Source organism: Schistocerca nitens, chromosome 1 (assembly GCF_023898315.1).
Source record: "Schistocerca nitens isolate TAMUIC-IGC-003100 chromosome 1, iqSchNite1.1, whole genome shotgun sequence".
NCBI classification, from domain to species: domain Eukaryota; kingdom Metazoa; phylum Arthropoda; class Insecta; order Orthoptera; family Acrididae; genus Schistocerca; species Schistocerca nitens.
The window spans coordinates 1,181,866,248-1,181,882,207 of NC_064614.1; the positions used below are offsets into that span (position 1 = coordinate 1,181,866,248).

Consider the following 15,960-nt stretch of genomic DNA (forward strand, 5'->3'; position numbering starts at 1 on the left):
GAAGTAATTGCAATTACGGTATGAGGACTGAAAAAAATCTCTCCCCTGACAGAAATGTAAGACAAGTTAATATGTAAGCAACTAGACCCAATTAATTTATTTATTTACGTTTTATGGCCTTCATTGGACCACTCTAGCCAACTTTATACAAAGAATTTATCAGTTTCCTGTCAGCCCAGTACTACTTCATTCTCTCAGATCTCACAATTTCATCATCAGAAATCACCATTCCTATTGTATGTTTGTTGATTCTCGTTTTCAGTCTGGTTTGTTTGTCTGTGAGGTTCCTGATTTTATCAGTTTTGTTTCTTAGGTCTTCATAGCTCATCCATCTCTTCCTTGATTTCTGTAATCCACTTAATGCTGCACTTACTATTCTGCAATTTTTCTATTATTCTCCTGACGATCCTGTTCTCTGGTGTTCTGATTAGATGTTCGAAAAATGAAATGCATTTCTTCCTGATTGTCTTCATTACCAGTTCTATTTCCTTGTAGACTGTTTCATTTGTAGCTACTCTCCAGTGTCCATCTTTCTGGTACGATTTGCTGATGCATGTTCTGATGATGCTTCTCTCTATTTTGAATATTTTGTCTATTTGTGCAGTGTTAGTTGTTTTGAAGACAGTTTCACTTGAGTATGTTATTTCTGGCTGAATGGCTGTTCTGTAGTGTTTTAATTTTGTTGCTATAAACAGGCTCTCTTTGTTGTACGTGTTCTTGGTGATATATTGTGCTCTACTCAATTTGTTTATTCTGTTATACCATGTTGGCTTTTCATTGAGGTTGTGTGTTATGATTTCTCCCAGATATTTAAATTTATTTACAGTTTTCATTTCTCGGTTTCCTACGGCAATTTTGTTTATGAGTTGTGGGTCATTTAACATGATGACTGTTTTTTCAAAGGATATTCCAAGACCAATTTTCTGTGCTATTTCCTGTAGTGAGATAACTTGTTTTTTGGTTTTCTGAATACTGCTGGACAAGAGAGCAAGGTCATCAGCAAATCCTAGACAGTTTAAACTTATGTTGTCTTTGGGTCTTCCAATTTGGATGTTCTTTGGGTTAATCTTGTACCATTCCCTCAATATGTATTCTAAAGCACAGTTGAATAGCAGGGGTGCCAAGCAATCTCCTTGTCTTAAACCTGTTTTTATGATGAATGGCTCAGAGAGTTCCCCCCTGAACTTGACTTTTGATACAGTGTTGGTTACGATTAATTCCATCAATTTGATTAATTTTGTATGGAGCCCAAAATTTCTTAAGATTTTTAACACTGAACGTCTATGGATACAGTCATATGCTTTTTTAAAAGTCCACAAAGGTTATTACAAGAGGTTTATTTCGTTTCTTGTAATATGCAATGGCTAATTTTAAAGTGATGATCTGTTCTGCACAGGTTCCAAAGGTCTGAAGCCTTCTTGGTATTCACTTAATTCTTCCTCTAGTTGCTCTTTGATCCTCTTGTATAGGATTCTGGAGAGAATCTTGTATGTGCAGTCTACGACAGAGATACCTCTGTAATTATCTGGGTTGCTTTTATCTCCTTTTTTGTGGAGTGGGTGGATTATGGCTGTGGTCTCATGTTCCGGAAACTTTTCTGTTATCCAGATTTTTGTTAAGGCCATGTGTGAGGAAGTTCGAACTGTATCACTGGCATATTTCCATATTTCTGCAAAAACTTGGTCTTTTCTGCATGCCTCATAATTTTTCATCTCTCTGAGTGCCGTTTCCACCTCTTGGATTGTTGGAGGATTTATGAGATCAGTTGGAGTCTTGATGGGTATGTCTGTATTAATTGCTAAAAGTTCCTGCGGTTCTTCACAATTCAAAAGTTTACTAAATGCTTTTGCCATGATTTTGGCATTTTCCTTGTCATTATGTGCCATTTTTCCACCTTCCCTTTCTGGCAAAACGTGGGAGGGGCAAATTTTTGTAATTGTCTTCCAAACATTTTGTAAATGTCTCTGGAATTGGTTTTATGATAATTTTCTCCTACTGAGTTGATTAGATCTTTCTGTTATTGTCTCTTGTTTTTTCCTGATAATTTGTGTGAACTTTTTCCTGATATTTTTGAGGTTGGTTGCATTTTCTTCTGTTTTGTGTGTTTTAAATTTTAACCATGCATTGTCTCTTTCCCCATGAATTTTGCCACACTCTGAGTTCCACCAGACATGTCTTTTGTGTGGGTCCAATGGGGCTAAATTTTTTGCTTGTTGCCTGAGGATCTGAACCAGTTCTTCTAAATTATCTGTCAGTTTTATGTTTTGTGTGACTTCTCTATATTTATCATTTATAATTAACTGGTGGGGATCGAAGTTCCTCTTTCGTTTATTGCATTTTGGTTTCTTTTTTAGTGATGTAAACTTAATTTTGAATTTGACAATGTAATGATCTGAACCTGTATCTACCCCTCTTAATATTTTAACATTGTAGATTTCTCTGTGGAAGAATTTGTCCATAAATACATGATCCAGCTGCCATTCTCCGTTTCTCCAATCTGGATGTTTTCAAGTTTTACGCTTGTTTGGCTTCCTTTTGAGGTATGTGAACTTTGAGATCAGTTTGTGTTCTCTACAGAGTTCAACAAGTCTTTGGCCATTCTTATTTGTTTGTTTAAGTGGAGCCCATTTCCCAATGATATCCGGGTATTTCTTTTCTCTTCCAAGTTGGGCACTGAAGTCCCCTAATAGGATCTTAATGTTGTTAATATTTACTTGGTTTATTGTTTGGTCAAAGAGATTCCAAAACTTTTCCACTTCTCTCCTAGTCTGTGTTAGAAAATTCTTTTCATTAGCAGGGGCATGGGCATTACTGATGGTATAAATTTTGTTGGATGTTTTTAAACTAAAAGGTGCAATTCTAGGGGATATGGCATGACAATTGATAATCATATCTATTATTTTCACATTGAGTATAAACCCAGTTCCAAATTGGGGACATTCTTTCATAACCCTTATTCCAGGTTTCCCATTGTAAATACTGTAGCCTTGTGATTCGAATGGTTCTTCTGCAGTATTTCTCATTTCCTGGAGTCCTGCTACTAAAATTTTCTGTTTATCTAGTTCATCCGTCAAATTCTTTAGTTTTCCTACTTTAAGTAGAGAATTAATATTATGAGTTGCAATGTAGTTGATCTGATCTTGTTTGATACTGTTCTTATGAACTGGCATAAGAATGGGTGATTGCCAATGCTCCGACTCATTGACGCCTTCTAGGTGGCTACCCACCGAATCCAAAGTAGCCTTCTCCTGCATTCTTGGACAGGACGGTGGAAATTTTTTTCTAAAAGACCTTTCCATGGTTGACTTTCGAAGGTAGTTAACCTTGGGTGAAGAAAGCTTCGATTTACAACTACGGCTGTTAACCGCAGAGTCACAACCCTAAATGTTCAGGGATTTGGGTTGGCATTTCCTCCTAACCCACTAAAGTATGGTTTTCCCACCAATACTCGGGTGGCTGATTGCAGTGGTTTCCCACTGGGCGATCGGGTCGCCATGTCCCTACTAGTCCCAATTATGAAAGCAATTTTCTCCTGAAGACAGAGACAGAACAACTCTTAGATAGCAAACCCACACATCAATGTTAAAAGCTCTATTCAGGATTCAAAATCGGTAAAAAGTGAAGACCTGAAGCCCCTTCACAGACACAAAAACTAAGAGGGAAAAATAACAGTAATCAAGTTTAATTAGAAAAACAATAATTAATTTAAACGCATAAAGGATAATATTTTCTAATCTCAACAAAACTATCGACAAGTAAGGAGCAGATGGAGGAGGAGATCGGTGGTGGTGGTGGTGGTGGTGGTGGTGGTGGTGGTGGTTGGGGGGCGGGGGAGGGTTGGTGGAAAAGGGGGAAGGGGGGAGGGGCATGGAGTGAATTTGCAATGGCCTGTAGAGGTCCTTATAGATGGAGCAGAATGAGCTGTCTGAAGAATGAAACTAAACAACATGACAATCACTGAAATGTGAATAACAGAGCACAGGTCTCACCCAAACAACAGTAACTGTTTTTTCCCACATCTTTCTATCAAAATTGTGTTTTAATCGTTATTTTCTTCCCTCCAACACTTTGCCACACTGCCATTAGTTTATTTTTATTTATTTATTACCACTTCATCTTAATGAATGAAATTATTAAATATACTGCCTGACAAGCAATGAAGCACTCAGAGGGGTAGGAGGAAACAGAATGAAACTGCATGGGCTGAGAGAATATTACAAAGAACATGGCAGCAGGAGTCCACTTGTCAGTATAATGATGTCCTCCCCCTGGTCTGGAAGCATGCACTGATTTGGTTGAGAAGGGCTTTCCTGAGGCATGTTAGCCCACAACGGTCATAACTGGTCCTTGATATCCTGGATACCAGCACTGCAGCAGAGTTTACATCGGACCTAGTCCCACACACGCTCCATTGGGGACATGTCTGGAGTAATGCTGCCATAGGAGTAACCTGACCATCATACAGACAGTTCATAGATGCAAATGCCAATAATGGACAAGCATTGTCCTGATGAAAAATGGCATCATGATTCTGTTGCATGAAAGGCAACATGTGAGGGTGCAGGATGTACTTCCATGATGTATCCCTGTGCAGTCAGTGATCCCTCAATCACTGTCAACCATAACCTGAAGTCACACCCAAAGTCTCCCCAATTCACGACACCAGAAGTAACATCACTGTGCTTCTCATGAATATCGGGCATGGGACCTCTACCCAGGGTGCTGTTATACTTGCCAACAATGGCTGTCTGGAGTAGTGCAGAACTGTGATTCATCACTGAATACAATGTGATGCCATTCATCAGTGCTCCACGCCTCCCAGTCACAGCACTACTCCAAATGCAGCCATCGGCTTAGTGATGTTAACGGCAGCCTACCCATGGGATGGTTCTCACCTAGGCCAGCTGCTGCCCTTCTCCAACCAATGGTGCGGTATGTCGTAGAATGTTGCAGGGAGTCAATTACTTTCTCATATAGCACGTGCAGATATGAAGGAACTAAACTGTGCTTGGAGCACAATATGGTAATCCTCCCTCGTTGTCAGACATACGTGACGGGAGTCTTGGCAAGGTGTATCCCTCACATTCCACGCAGTCCAACATCAGTCCACTGACACATCAAAATGACTCAAAAAATATGGGTATTGCACAATTCTGAGCGAAGACAGACTACGAGGCACCGTTCAAACTCTGTCAGATGCTCATAACGCTGTTTCACAAGTATGGAGCACCTCTGTGTCCTTCATAGTGATTGCTCAACATCTGACCCCTGTTAATGCCACTTATATATTCTAGCAGGTCTGATAACAACACTGAACACAGGCAACACTAATGCATCTGGTGACCATTCTACAAGTTGCAGAGAATTGCAATTCTAATCATTTATATACCAGCCGAAGGTGTGTATTTTTACGAAGTTACACTGTGATACAACTATGTCTTCTGGGAGCTTCCCTTTTTCCTCAGGCAGTGTATGATAGGAAAGCTACATATCTGATACCTAATAATTCTGAGTCACATGTCTAATAATTCATGGAACTAAAGATTTGTTTTCATACCACATATTTACTTAAAAATAACTTCACAAAAATGACATTGGACTAATTTCAAAGTATAGCTATCTCGTTTTGTTGTTCTAGTTACTTAACATTCATTGTCATTGCTCTATTTTTCATACAATCATTTTCTTTGTAAAAACAAAAAAGTCAAGTCACTTTGTTACTCTCATACGCAATGATTCATATACAAATTCCAAAACCAGGCATCCTTTGCATACATTCTCTGATATCTAAAGATTTATAATTTGTGAGGTTACACCTATTTATATCTAAGACAGAAAGCTGGTGCCCAAAAGAAGCCATGAATATAAATCCACATCAAATGATATGAACTATTTAATAAGACTTCCAACATATCATCAGAAACACTGCAGCAAAAATTACAGAATCTTAAAGAGCATCTGGAAGATCCTCTCTCCACAAATGCAACTGAATGAAAGCGTCAGATGTGCAACTGCTAAAGCCCTATAACTGAAGACAAGATCACAGCAAAGGGAGAATAAGACTACCGACTACCGTCCTTGCTATCTTCACCTAAGTCTCTGGTAATGCAGCAACTGTAAGTGTTAGAGCGCACAGAATGAGAATTACATCCCTGAAGACCTCATCTAAACGACACCCTGCAACACAATTAAGAGGCACTTTTTTGAAACCATGTAACTGTCTCCCAATGCAACACAGAAGAAGTTTGGAATTTGGCTCTAAGGTGCCTACAACCTTCCCCTGTAATGGTGCAAAAGCATGGCGCCCTGTGACATCACCCTCAGGTTTGACAACACACATATGAAAAAAAAGATCAGCGCTCAGAAGTTCAGGTGAGGTGCAAGGTGGGTTATTGATGTAGACTTGCAAAAGATTTCACCACAATTCTGTCCAGTGCCACCATGCACATGTCATATAATATGAAGGTCTCGCAATACCTTTACCCACATCTCACCTCTTTGTATGATGCCTCTACAATGGAGATCAGAATTGTGACGTCCAGAATTAAAATAACATGGTTTTCTTATGGGTGGCTAAGGAAAACATATAAGATACATCGACACACAGGATCGACTCGAAAGGGCCTCAGAAGGGGGCATAAAAAGTGTCAATGAAACCATCCCTTGCCTCGGGGCATTGATACCAACACATTCCTTGAATGAAAAATAACTATTTGCAGTGCAACGGGCAACAGGCCTATGTTCTTGACAACATTAGACACTTACACCCTGCCCTTTCCCGGACAACTCAACCCTTCTCTACCAACACTATAGGACTACAAGCCATTGAGTGTGATCTGACCCATTTGAAGTGTAAAGCAACCACAGTTTTTGCTCTGGTATGCAGGGTGGAACAGCTAGGGACTATTCAAAGCCGTTCAATGACATTTGAATGTGATCCAAAGCAGCAAAGGCTGCAGAGACAATGACACAATGCAGCAACACTGCTTTCCTCTAGTAATTCTGTGGTTCTAAGAAAGCACTATGTACATATTTAGGTGATCATTAACTGTGTCCACAGTACATTTCACTCCCAAACATGGTTATAGACCTGTAATATGATACTACAATGATGCACGATAGATCTCTTCACACTGAAATACATACAACTACTTTAAAGCGGACACATTCAGCATAGTTAACTGTTAACTTATTGCAGTGTTTCATCTTCAAGTAAGAAGTAAGTTATCATTAATCTTGAAAAATATGACTGGTGTAGTCTTTTGAGAAAATGATAGATGGTTTAACTGTAAGGACTGATGGAGCACTAAAATTAATACTGAGAAGACTATTAATTGTAACAAAGATAAAGTGTTTACCTTATTTTAAGTAAAAAGCATAAACCAAAAATACTGTTTAAATGGAATGAAGTTTTTACCTCCAATTAAATGTTGACACTTACAAAAAGAATAGTATGCTACATATCAGTTAATTCTGCCTCGATTTCAGGTGGTATACAAATTTACTGTTCTATATGAAAGCACAAGAGACAAAGAAGAGTTCAAATACAATAAAAGAAGATTTTTATATATACCCACCAGCATTTCCACTTTCAGAGCTGTCATCTGCAGCAAACACATCCTCCTGCTGAGATGTGCTGCTGCTAGCAGCTTCTGGATGAGATGGAGGAGGAGTAACTTCATGATCAGATATTACTAGCTCAGGATCAGTTTCACGAAATAAACGTGTTCCCTCAAGTATGTCCTGAAGCAAGCAGCTAATGGCATGGGATGCCCATGGACCACCCCATGAGGCTTTGTGCTGGTCATTCCACACAGCAAGATGTATAAGATGTAATAACTGTTCTTGAGTCACTAATTCTGATAATGATATTGCGGGTCGTGCAACAGCCACAATCCGAGCTATTACCTGAAACAGAAATTATCCATTTTTGAGATAATATACAAGAAAATACTATAAATACATGTAAAAATTCGTAAATGTGAGAGTTTCATCTCTGGATGACAAGTGAAGTTCACAAGTACAGCAGTTATAACCACATTTATGTATCTGCCTCTCAGCACCTGATTCTAAATTTGATTCTCTTGTATTAAAACAATCACAATCAAACTGTTTCCCACAACGGAACATTTTTCAATAACATCTAGTATGAATTTGACACTGCAAGTTTAGATCAATTATACAGACAAAATGATCCATAATGTAAATTTGATGATTTTGAGGTCAAATAAGTACTCTATAGCCACACAGTCAATTCGTTGGGACATAACATATAGCTTAGAATGAGGTCAACAGATTTTCAATTTTAATTCACATATAAAACATCAAATGATGTCCTGATTTAAGGGAAGCATTCAGAAAAAAGTTGATTTATTGAACTAACAAAAGGATGAATCTGATGAGGGAGGAATCTCCTTTAACCTATTTACACCCTATCCATAAAGTGAGAGTAGTTTAAAATTATGAAAGAGAATCGCTAGTGTGTAGTTAATGTAACTCTTTCGCTGCTTTGGGCATGTACACATATCATGCTACACTACTCTCCATGTGCTGAGGATGCATATACATGCGCCATTCGGTTTCCCTGCAGGGTTATAGACGCCTGTATATGTCCTGAGCTGCTAACCTCTCACTGATGAACTTCCATACCTCTGTAACTAAACAAGTTTCAAGTAATTTTGATATCTTACCTACATTTCACTTACTCTAATACATGAGCTAAAATCAAGCATATGCAAAGTTTATGCACTGCATTTTTACCTCTGAAAAATCTTTAAAATTTTGCACAATGTTTTACTTAATTTGATTCAACGCAGAAACAATGGCATGTAATGAAAAGAAATTCTGTCCTTTTTCGAGCAAAGATATCAGACTGTAAGATGTGCAAAATCAAAGTTTTTCAGCTAATTGTTTTCTTTGAATGAGATGGCAAGTACTTCATATTGGCTGGAATGCATCTCTCAGAACAAGCACCAACATTTGGCGAGCAGTATAGCCGTAAGAAAAGGCATATTAGCACAGACTGTATACAGCACGTCAGCAGTAGCAGCAATAGGGTTAAGGAAAAAAAAATTCTTGGTACTGCCAATTCACACATATTAACGTACAAGAAACTATCCTAGCATTTAAAACTATAAGTTCCTTGCTAGGGGAAGAAAGTGGGTTAAGTTACGAATCTTAATTAGGAAGGCTCCAGGATGTGAGAATGAGGGGATTTTTCTCATCTTTGTCTATCCTCAATGTTACTATAGGATGGACCATCTTAGGGACATGGAAAGAATACTGATATTTTTACTCATATCAGTACTTTACAGCGGGCATTGTATTGAATGATCCTAGTAACGATTTACTACATTTTTATTATTTATCAAAACTATTTAATTATGCCTGATGACAGCACTGCCAACAGTGTAGTAGAGCAGTAAAAGGTAAGCCAAACAAGCAAATAGAAAGCAGTTTTGTCAACAAGATCTTGCTTGCTTGCTTGACCCACATTTTCAAAATATACATTTTCTTGGTCCCAGAGCTTGTACTAGGGCAATATCTACAATAAAGTGTTCATCAATAACTAATTTTGCTGCTACAGCTGGCATCAGCAGCAGCAAACCAGTTGGGGAGTCTTCTCTTGAAATTGTATCTGACTGTTGGAGTCATCATGGGATATTCAGAGGAAATAAAACAAGAAGAGATGGATCAGTCACCTCTTTGGAAGCTGCTCTGCCCAACTAGAAAGAAGGAATGAACCTTTCTTTGGTAATGCCTGTCATCACTCTGGGCAAATCCTTTAAAATAACATGAATAATTGAAATTCTTATTCCCTCAGCTGCTGGCAAACAAGTACAGGGTGATCAAAAAGTCAGCATAAATTTTAAAACTTAATAAACCACAGAATAATGTAGATAGAGGGGTAAAAATTGACACACATGCTTGGAATGACATGGGGTTTTATTAGAACAAAAAAAGTTCACAAAATGTCCGACAGATGGCGCTGGACAGCAAAACGTCAGTAACTGCCACCGTGACGGAAGAGAGGTACACCGATATGTTACAGAATCGCATCATCCCCAGCCTGACTGATAAACGCCTGCTGGAACATATGATGTTTATGCAGGATGGCGCTCCACCCCACATTGCTAGATGCGTGAAAGATCTCTTTCGCGCGTCATTTGGTGATGATCGTGTGCTCAGCCGCCACTTTCGTCATGCTTGGCCTCCCAGGTCCCCAGCCCTCAGTCCGTGCGATTATTGGCTTTGGGGTTACCTGAAGTCGCAAGTGTACCGTGATCGACCGACATCTCTAGGGATGCTGAAAGACAACATCCGATACCAATGCCTCACCATAGCTCCGGACATGCTTTACAGTGCTGTTCACAACATTATTCCTCGACTACAGCTATTGTTGAGGAATGATGGTGGACATATTGAGGATTTCCTATAAAGATCATCATCTTTGCTTTGTCTTACTTTGTTATGCTAATTATTGCTGTTCTGATCAGATGAAGCGCCATCTGTCTGACATTTTTGAACTTTTGTATTTTTTTGATTCTAATAAAACCCCATGTCATTCCAAACGTGTGTCAACTTTTACGTCTCTATCTACATTATTCCGTGATTTATTCAGTTTTCAAATTTATACTGACTTTTTGATCACCCGGTACATGACAATTTCAGTAACATAATTTCCTTCATAGTGTTTATTTTCAAACACCTTGTCAAAATCACATAACAGATTATTAGTGAAACAACTGGATAAAATGTTAACACATTCCAGCTGGGTCACAGTGATCAGTGCAGCCCCCACACGTTCTAAGCTTTTTCAACTTCTCTGTGTGGCTCCTGCTTATATGGAGAAGGAAAGCAGGTTAATGTCCATTTCAAAAATACTGTAATCTATTGCAAAACAACCATCAATTTCAGAACCACATTCTTCAAGCAGCCTCAGAATTTCATCATCAGTCCAACTGTACCCCATTTTACAACAACGTTTTGCACTCAAGACAACTATGGAAGCACACTGCAACGACCAATGTGTGGGGACTGATCTTGTCCTTTTTCAAGTCACGGAGCACTTTGTGAAAGCAGGAACACCCATTTAGCAGCTCCCCGAAATAATAAAAGATGCAACAATTGACTTCAAGCTGTCACTGCTTGGAAATATCACATCATGAAATCAGGAAAGTTGCACTCTGAGATTCCTTGAGTGCCGACTGTTAGGGAAATCACTAGTTTCTCATAATTTCTACAGGCAGCAACTGGAAAGTATTGAAAGTTACTTTGTGGAGAAAGAATGGGAAGGTTAGGTGCAATTTAATTTATTTACTTTTTGGTATTATTCCGCTGTTTTTCTAATACCTTGTTGTCTTATATGGTATTTCAAGTTCCAAATTTTTAAAAATTGAAATCTATAATGAAAATAAAAATACTGCTTGACTAACACTTGTATTATTCTATTTAATGCTTTCAAAAATCAACTACCTTGATTATAGATAGTATTATGAAATGGATAGTTTATACCCACCACATAGTGGAGATGTCACAAAAAGGATGAAGTATGAGGAAACAAGATTAAATCTGAGGAAGTAGCCGGTAATGAAATGCCAAAAATTTTCTGTCAAAATTTCATTTTCTTGGTTACACCGAGAAGGTAATATGTTATCTTTCTACCTGTTATTCATTTATTTCCACTCTGGTATTCTGGATCTATAGATTTCGCTAGTAATCATAACAATGCTCATCATTCGCAAACCCAATCAACCGCACAATCAGACAGCGGTTGGCATTCATCCGTTCGGCCTTACTTCATTCAGTCAAATAGCCCCTTCTGTCTGTAGGAAAGTTTGTTTCTACATACAACGAGGATTCCCCTGACAGAGACATCATGGACACTATGCACGCATTCACAAATTAACTTACAATTCATTCGGAAATCAGCTTAGAATGTGTTCAAAAATGTTCAAAAACTGACAGGGATGCGTTTCAAAGTCATATGAATAATCGACAGACTAACGTGCGCTGGATGCTAGGCGCTTTCTGAAACAAGGTTTCCCCCCCCCCCCCTCAAGAATATGAATTTGCCCCCCCCCACCACTCCTACATCTGTGCCTGCTGCGAATGCATGAATCTGACAGCTTGGGCGCTCCAGTAAAATTTTTCCCGGTAGCATCTAGCTGCGACTGCTTACACAGCCAACAGCAACATTTTGTAGCCAGAAGCGAGAGTGGTACTACTCAACTGTGCATACACATGAACCCGCTCGTAACTGCTGAAACGAATCTAATGTAAACAGTTGTGATGTCATGCTCATCAGAGGCAATTTGTTGTTACGAAACATTGCATAGTCTTCCTAAAGCCTTTGACACATTCTGCTGTTGGCAGACATTTGTATGAGCACTGTGTTTTGTTGCTGTATATGGTGCATTCCCTTTGCAATATAAGTTTTATTTTCGTTTTTTCTCTCGTTCATGTTTTATTGCTACAGTATTATTCTGCAGTAGCGGGATACAGTAATATCCTTTGTTGGAGTATCGGTTCTTACCAGTCAAAATTACAAAAATTTAACTGAAAACAAAAACAAAGAAAAATTCCCGGCATTCTAAAAAATTCACGGATTTTCCCGGTTTTCTCCCGGATGAAAAAAATTCCCGGGTTTTTCCTAGATCTCCCGGGTTGTATACACTCTGTTTTACTGTGGGCCTACTTCCTCAGATTTCATCTTGTTTCCCCATACTTAACTCTTTTTGTGACACCTCCGTTATATGGTGAGTAGCAACAATCCTTTTCATAATATTGTCATTGTTCCATCCTGGATATTCTGCTGTTTGATTGCAGATAGATTACAGATACATTTTAAAAACAGAGGTGGAGACATTTGAGCCAACAGACATAATCTACTCTAATCCGTTTATGGAAGACATGTTCTGATGCCTTAAGGTGTCTCTCCACCGAATCATCATCATCATCATCATCATCATCATAGGTTTAAAGGGACTCAACATCTTGGCTATCAACCCATTTCGTTGAAAATTCAGTTAAAACATCATGAGAAAAATAAACTTGTCAGCTTCAGGGCCTCTGACCTTGTCCTCGTGGTTGAAAACGTGCACGACATTAGTTTAGATAACTAAAAACAGTTGTAGCCGATCAGTTAAGGATACATCAAGAAGCATTGTCATAATCAATAAGATTAAAAAGGGGTGAAATAATGAAGACTCTATAGACTGTATAGACTAGATAGCTAATTAGCTTAAGCAACTTGCTACTCACCATAAAGATGATGCATGAGTTGCTGACAGGCACAACAAAAATGACTGTTACACACTGAGCATTCAGCTGAAGCCTTCTTCAAAAAAAGGAATGGAAACACACACAGATTCACACAAGCAAACACATCTCATGCATACACGATCGCGATCACTAGCTGCCCCAGTCATAATGCAATTTTGTCATGTCAAACGCAAGCAGCAATACGTATGGGAAAGGGAGGGGGGGGGGGGGGGGGGAAGCAGCGTATGGGTGGGGAAGATGAGTCAGCACTGCCTGGCGGAGTGTGCAGGAACTAGATGGTAGCGGTGGCGGTGGGGGTAGGGATGGGGAGCAGTAAAAGAGAGGAGCAAAGGAGGTGAAAAGAACGGCAGGCAGAGCAGAATGAGGGTGAGGGGATGTGAACTGGAAAGAAGTGACAGGACAGAGGGGTATAAACTGCTGGGTGGAGGGTGGAGGACAGTAGGTCGCCATAGGCTGAGGTTGGGGTGATTCCGGAGCGAAGAATCCTAACACAATCTATCCTTTTCATAATACAGTTAATAGCCCAACCTCGACTTTTCACTGTTTAACTAGCTTAAACAGTTACATAAGTTAGAGAGGTATTTCCCCCACAACCAACTTTGACACTGGACATTAAAGTGCTTTAAATTTTGTAATAAAATCGCATTCTCTCAGGAAATGTTTGCTGCTGTCCCATCATCCTCAAGAAGGAACGTAGACAAGTCAATGGCTTGTCTCAGACCAGCCAGCAGGAGACACACTGTGAGAATATGGGCTATCGTGACATGATTACCACAGCTGCATCAGGGTAGGATGCTCCTGATGTAAAAGAAACTCAGTGGAAAGTCTGTGGTGGCCGATAAGTAGTCAGCACCGCACAATGGGATCTCTACAAGATGCTTGGAGAGAAGTGTGCTACACCATGGTGGTCTCCTTGATTCCCCTCGGCTTGTTGAGGGTTGTGGTAGCCTGCCAGCCCATACCCCAGGTTTGCAAAATTTGATGTTGCAGTTGCACATGTAGGTCCATACCGAGTTCTCCAAGTTCATGTTTGTTCCTGTGGTTGTTTCTTTAGCTAATTTGTCAGCTTTTTCATTTCCCGAAATATCTATGTGGCTCAGCGCCCAGATGAGTACAGAGATTCTGAAGTGTTGGAGGTCAACCGATAGGTCTTTGATGCTTAGTGACCAAAACATTTCTGGGACAGCTCTAAGATATGCCTTTTAAGGAGTCCATGTTATCACTACAGACCACAAAGACCTTCGCTGTGTGAGTTTTAAAGTATTGCAGAGAAACGACCAACTCTGCAGGGTATACACTTCATGCACTCGGCAGAAAATACTACTTGTGTCCCCTTGTAAGAGTGCCCAACCATAACTAATCCTTTCATTAAGTTTCGATTTATCTGTGTACATGTGTGTCAAATTTGGGTAGTTGTGGAGAATCAAACCGAATAGGCATCTGAGAATGGTATGTCAGCATTTTCCTAAGAGCCACGGAAGAGGTCTATTCGAATCATAGGATGGGTACATACCACAGTGGGTGCTGAGAGGAAGCACTAAGCACTCAGACAAGAGAAGGCAGTTGGAGATCCTTGCACAGAGTTTCCAGTCAAACCCCAACTGGTCTAGTAATTTTTTGGCGAATCATAAATGTCTGGAACTATTGACTGTTACCACATAGTTCCCCACAAATCGTTGGTGCCCGACCCCCAGTGGCGAGGCACCAGCTTACACCAGGAGGCTACATACAGGGCTTGTACTCAAAAGCTACAGCTGCCAACTGCATGTTGCTGTGGTAGACAGGGCCTAACGAGCTCTGTAGTAATGGTGCTACCATCGTACGGGCAACACATCCACGGCCAGGAAAGAGAAAATCAAAGCTTTGTAGTACTGCAGAAGAACTGTGCAGTCTGCACAAAAATGTGCTGCTGAGACATCTGAGGGTATTAAGTTTCCTCGTGCATTTTGCTTTGAGCTGGCATACATATGATAATGATGTTAACTTACTGCCAAATAAAAGGACTAATAATTTGAAAGTTCCAACAACTTCATGTGAATGGATACCAAGGTAAAGTTTTAGATTACGGTTCACAGTTCTCAGTCAGCAAAATGTTTGAAGCTGAAGCTTCAGCAGCATGAGCATCTCTGCTATATGGCAAGTAGCGATTATCCTTTTCATAATACTGTTACATTCCATCCTGGATTTTCCATTGTTTGATTTTACAACTAACTAAGCATATAAATTCAATACAGCATCCAAGCACCAAAACACCATTCACGTCGGCATACTGTGGAAATGGAGAGATTTATCTGACGTCCAAAAGAGCACGATCAATAGCTTTTGGGCCAAGTGTGGAAGTGTTTTCTAAATGGCTAAGTTTGTAAACTGTTTGCATGCCGCCACTGGTTAGAAAATAAAGTACATGGCTAAATGGCACAATCCAAAACTGGCACCAAGGATACTGTGGTGAACCACAGACCATAAATGACAGGAGTGAATGACCGTTGCAGAGATGTGTACAGGTGAATAGATGTGCAACCGTGAAGCAAGTGACTGCCCACATGAACCAAGAGGCTACAAAAAGCTGGAATTTGCACATCAGTACCACAACTGGACGTTCACTGAGCGGCAACAGCTAGCCTCTTCAAATGAATCACATTTTATGCTCTATCAGACAGATGGCTGTTGACATGC

General features: G+C 39.7%; 1 protein-coding gene across 1 annotated transcript in view; it reads right to left on the bottom strand.

Moving 5' to 3' along the window:
• LOC126233282 (baculoviral IAP repeat-containing protein 6) overlaps window positions 1-15,960 on the bottom strand; it is a 321,293-nt gene that overhangs the window by 146,043 nt on the left and 159,290 nt on the right. The window contains exon 39 of the mRNA XM_049942854.1: window positions 7,578-7,908. Within this exon, the coding sequence (XP_049798811.1) occupies window positions 7,578-7,908 (331 nt within the window). The remainder of the gene's footprint in view (window positions 1-7,577; window positions 7,909-15,960) is intronic.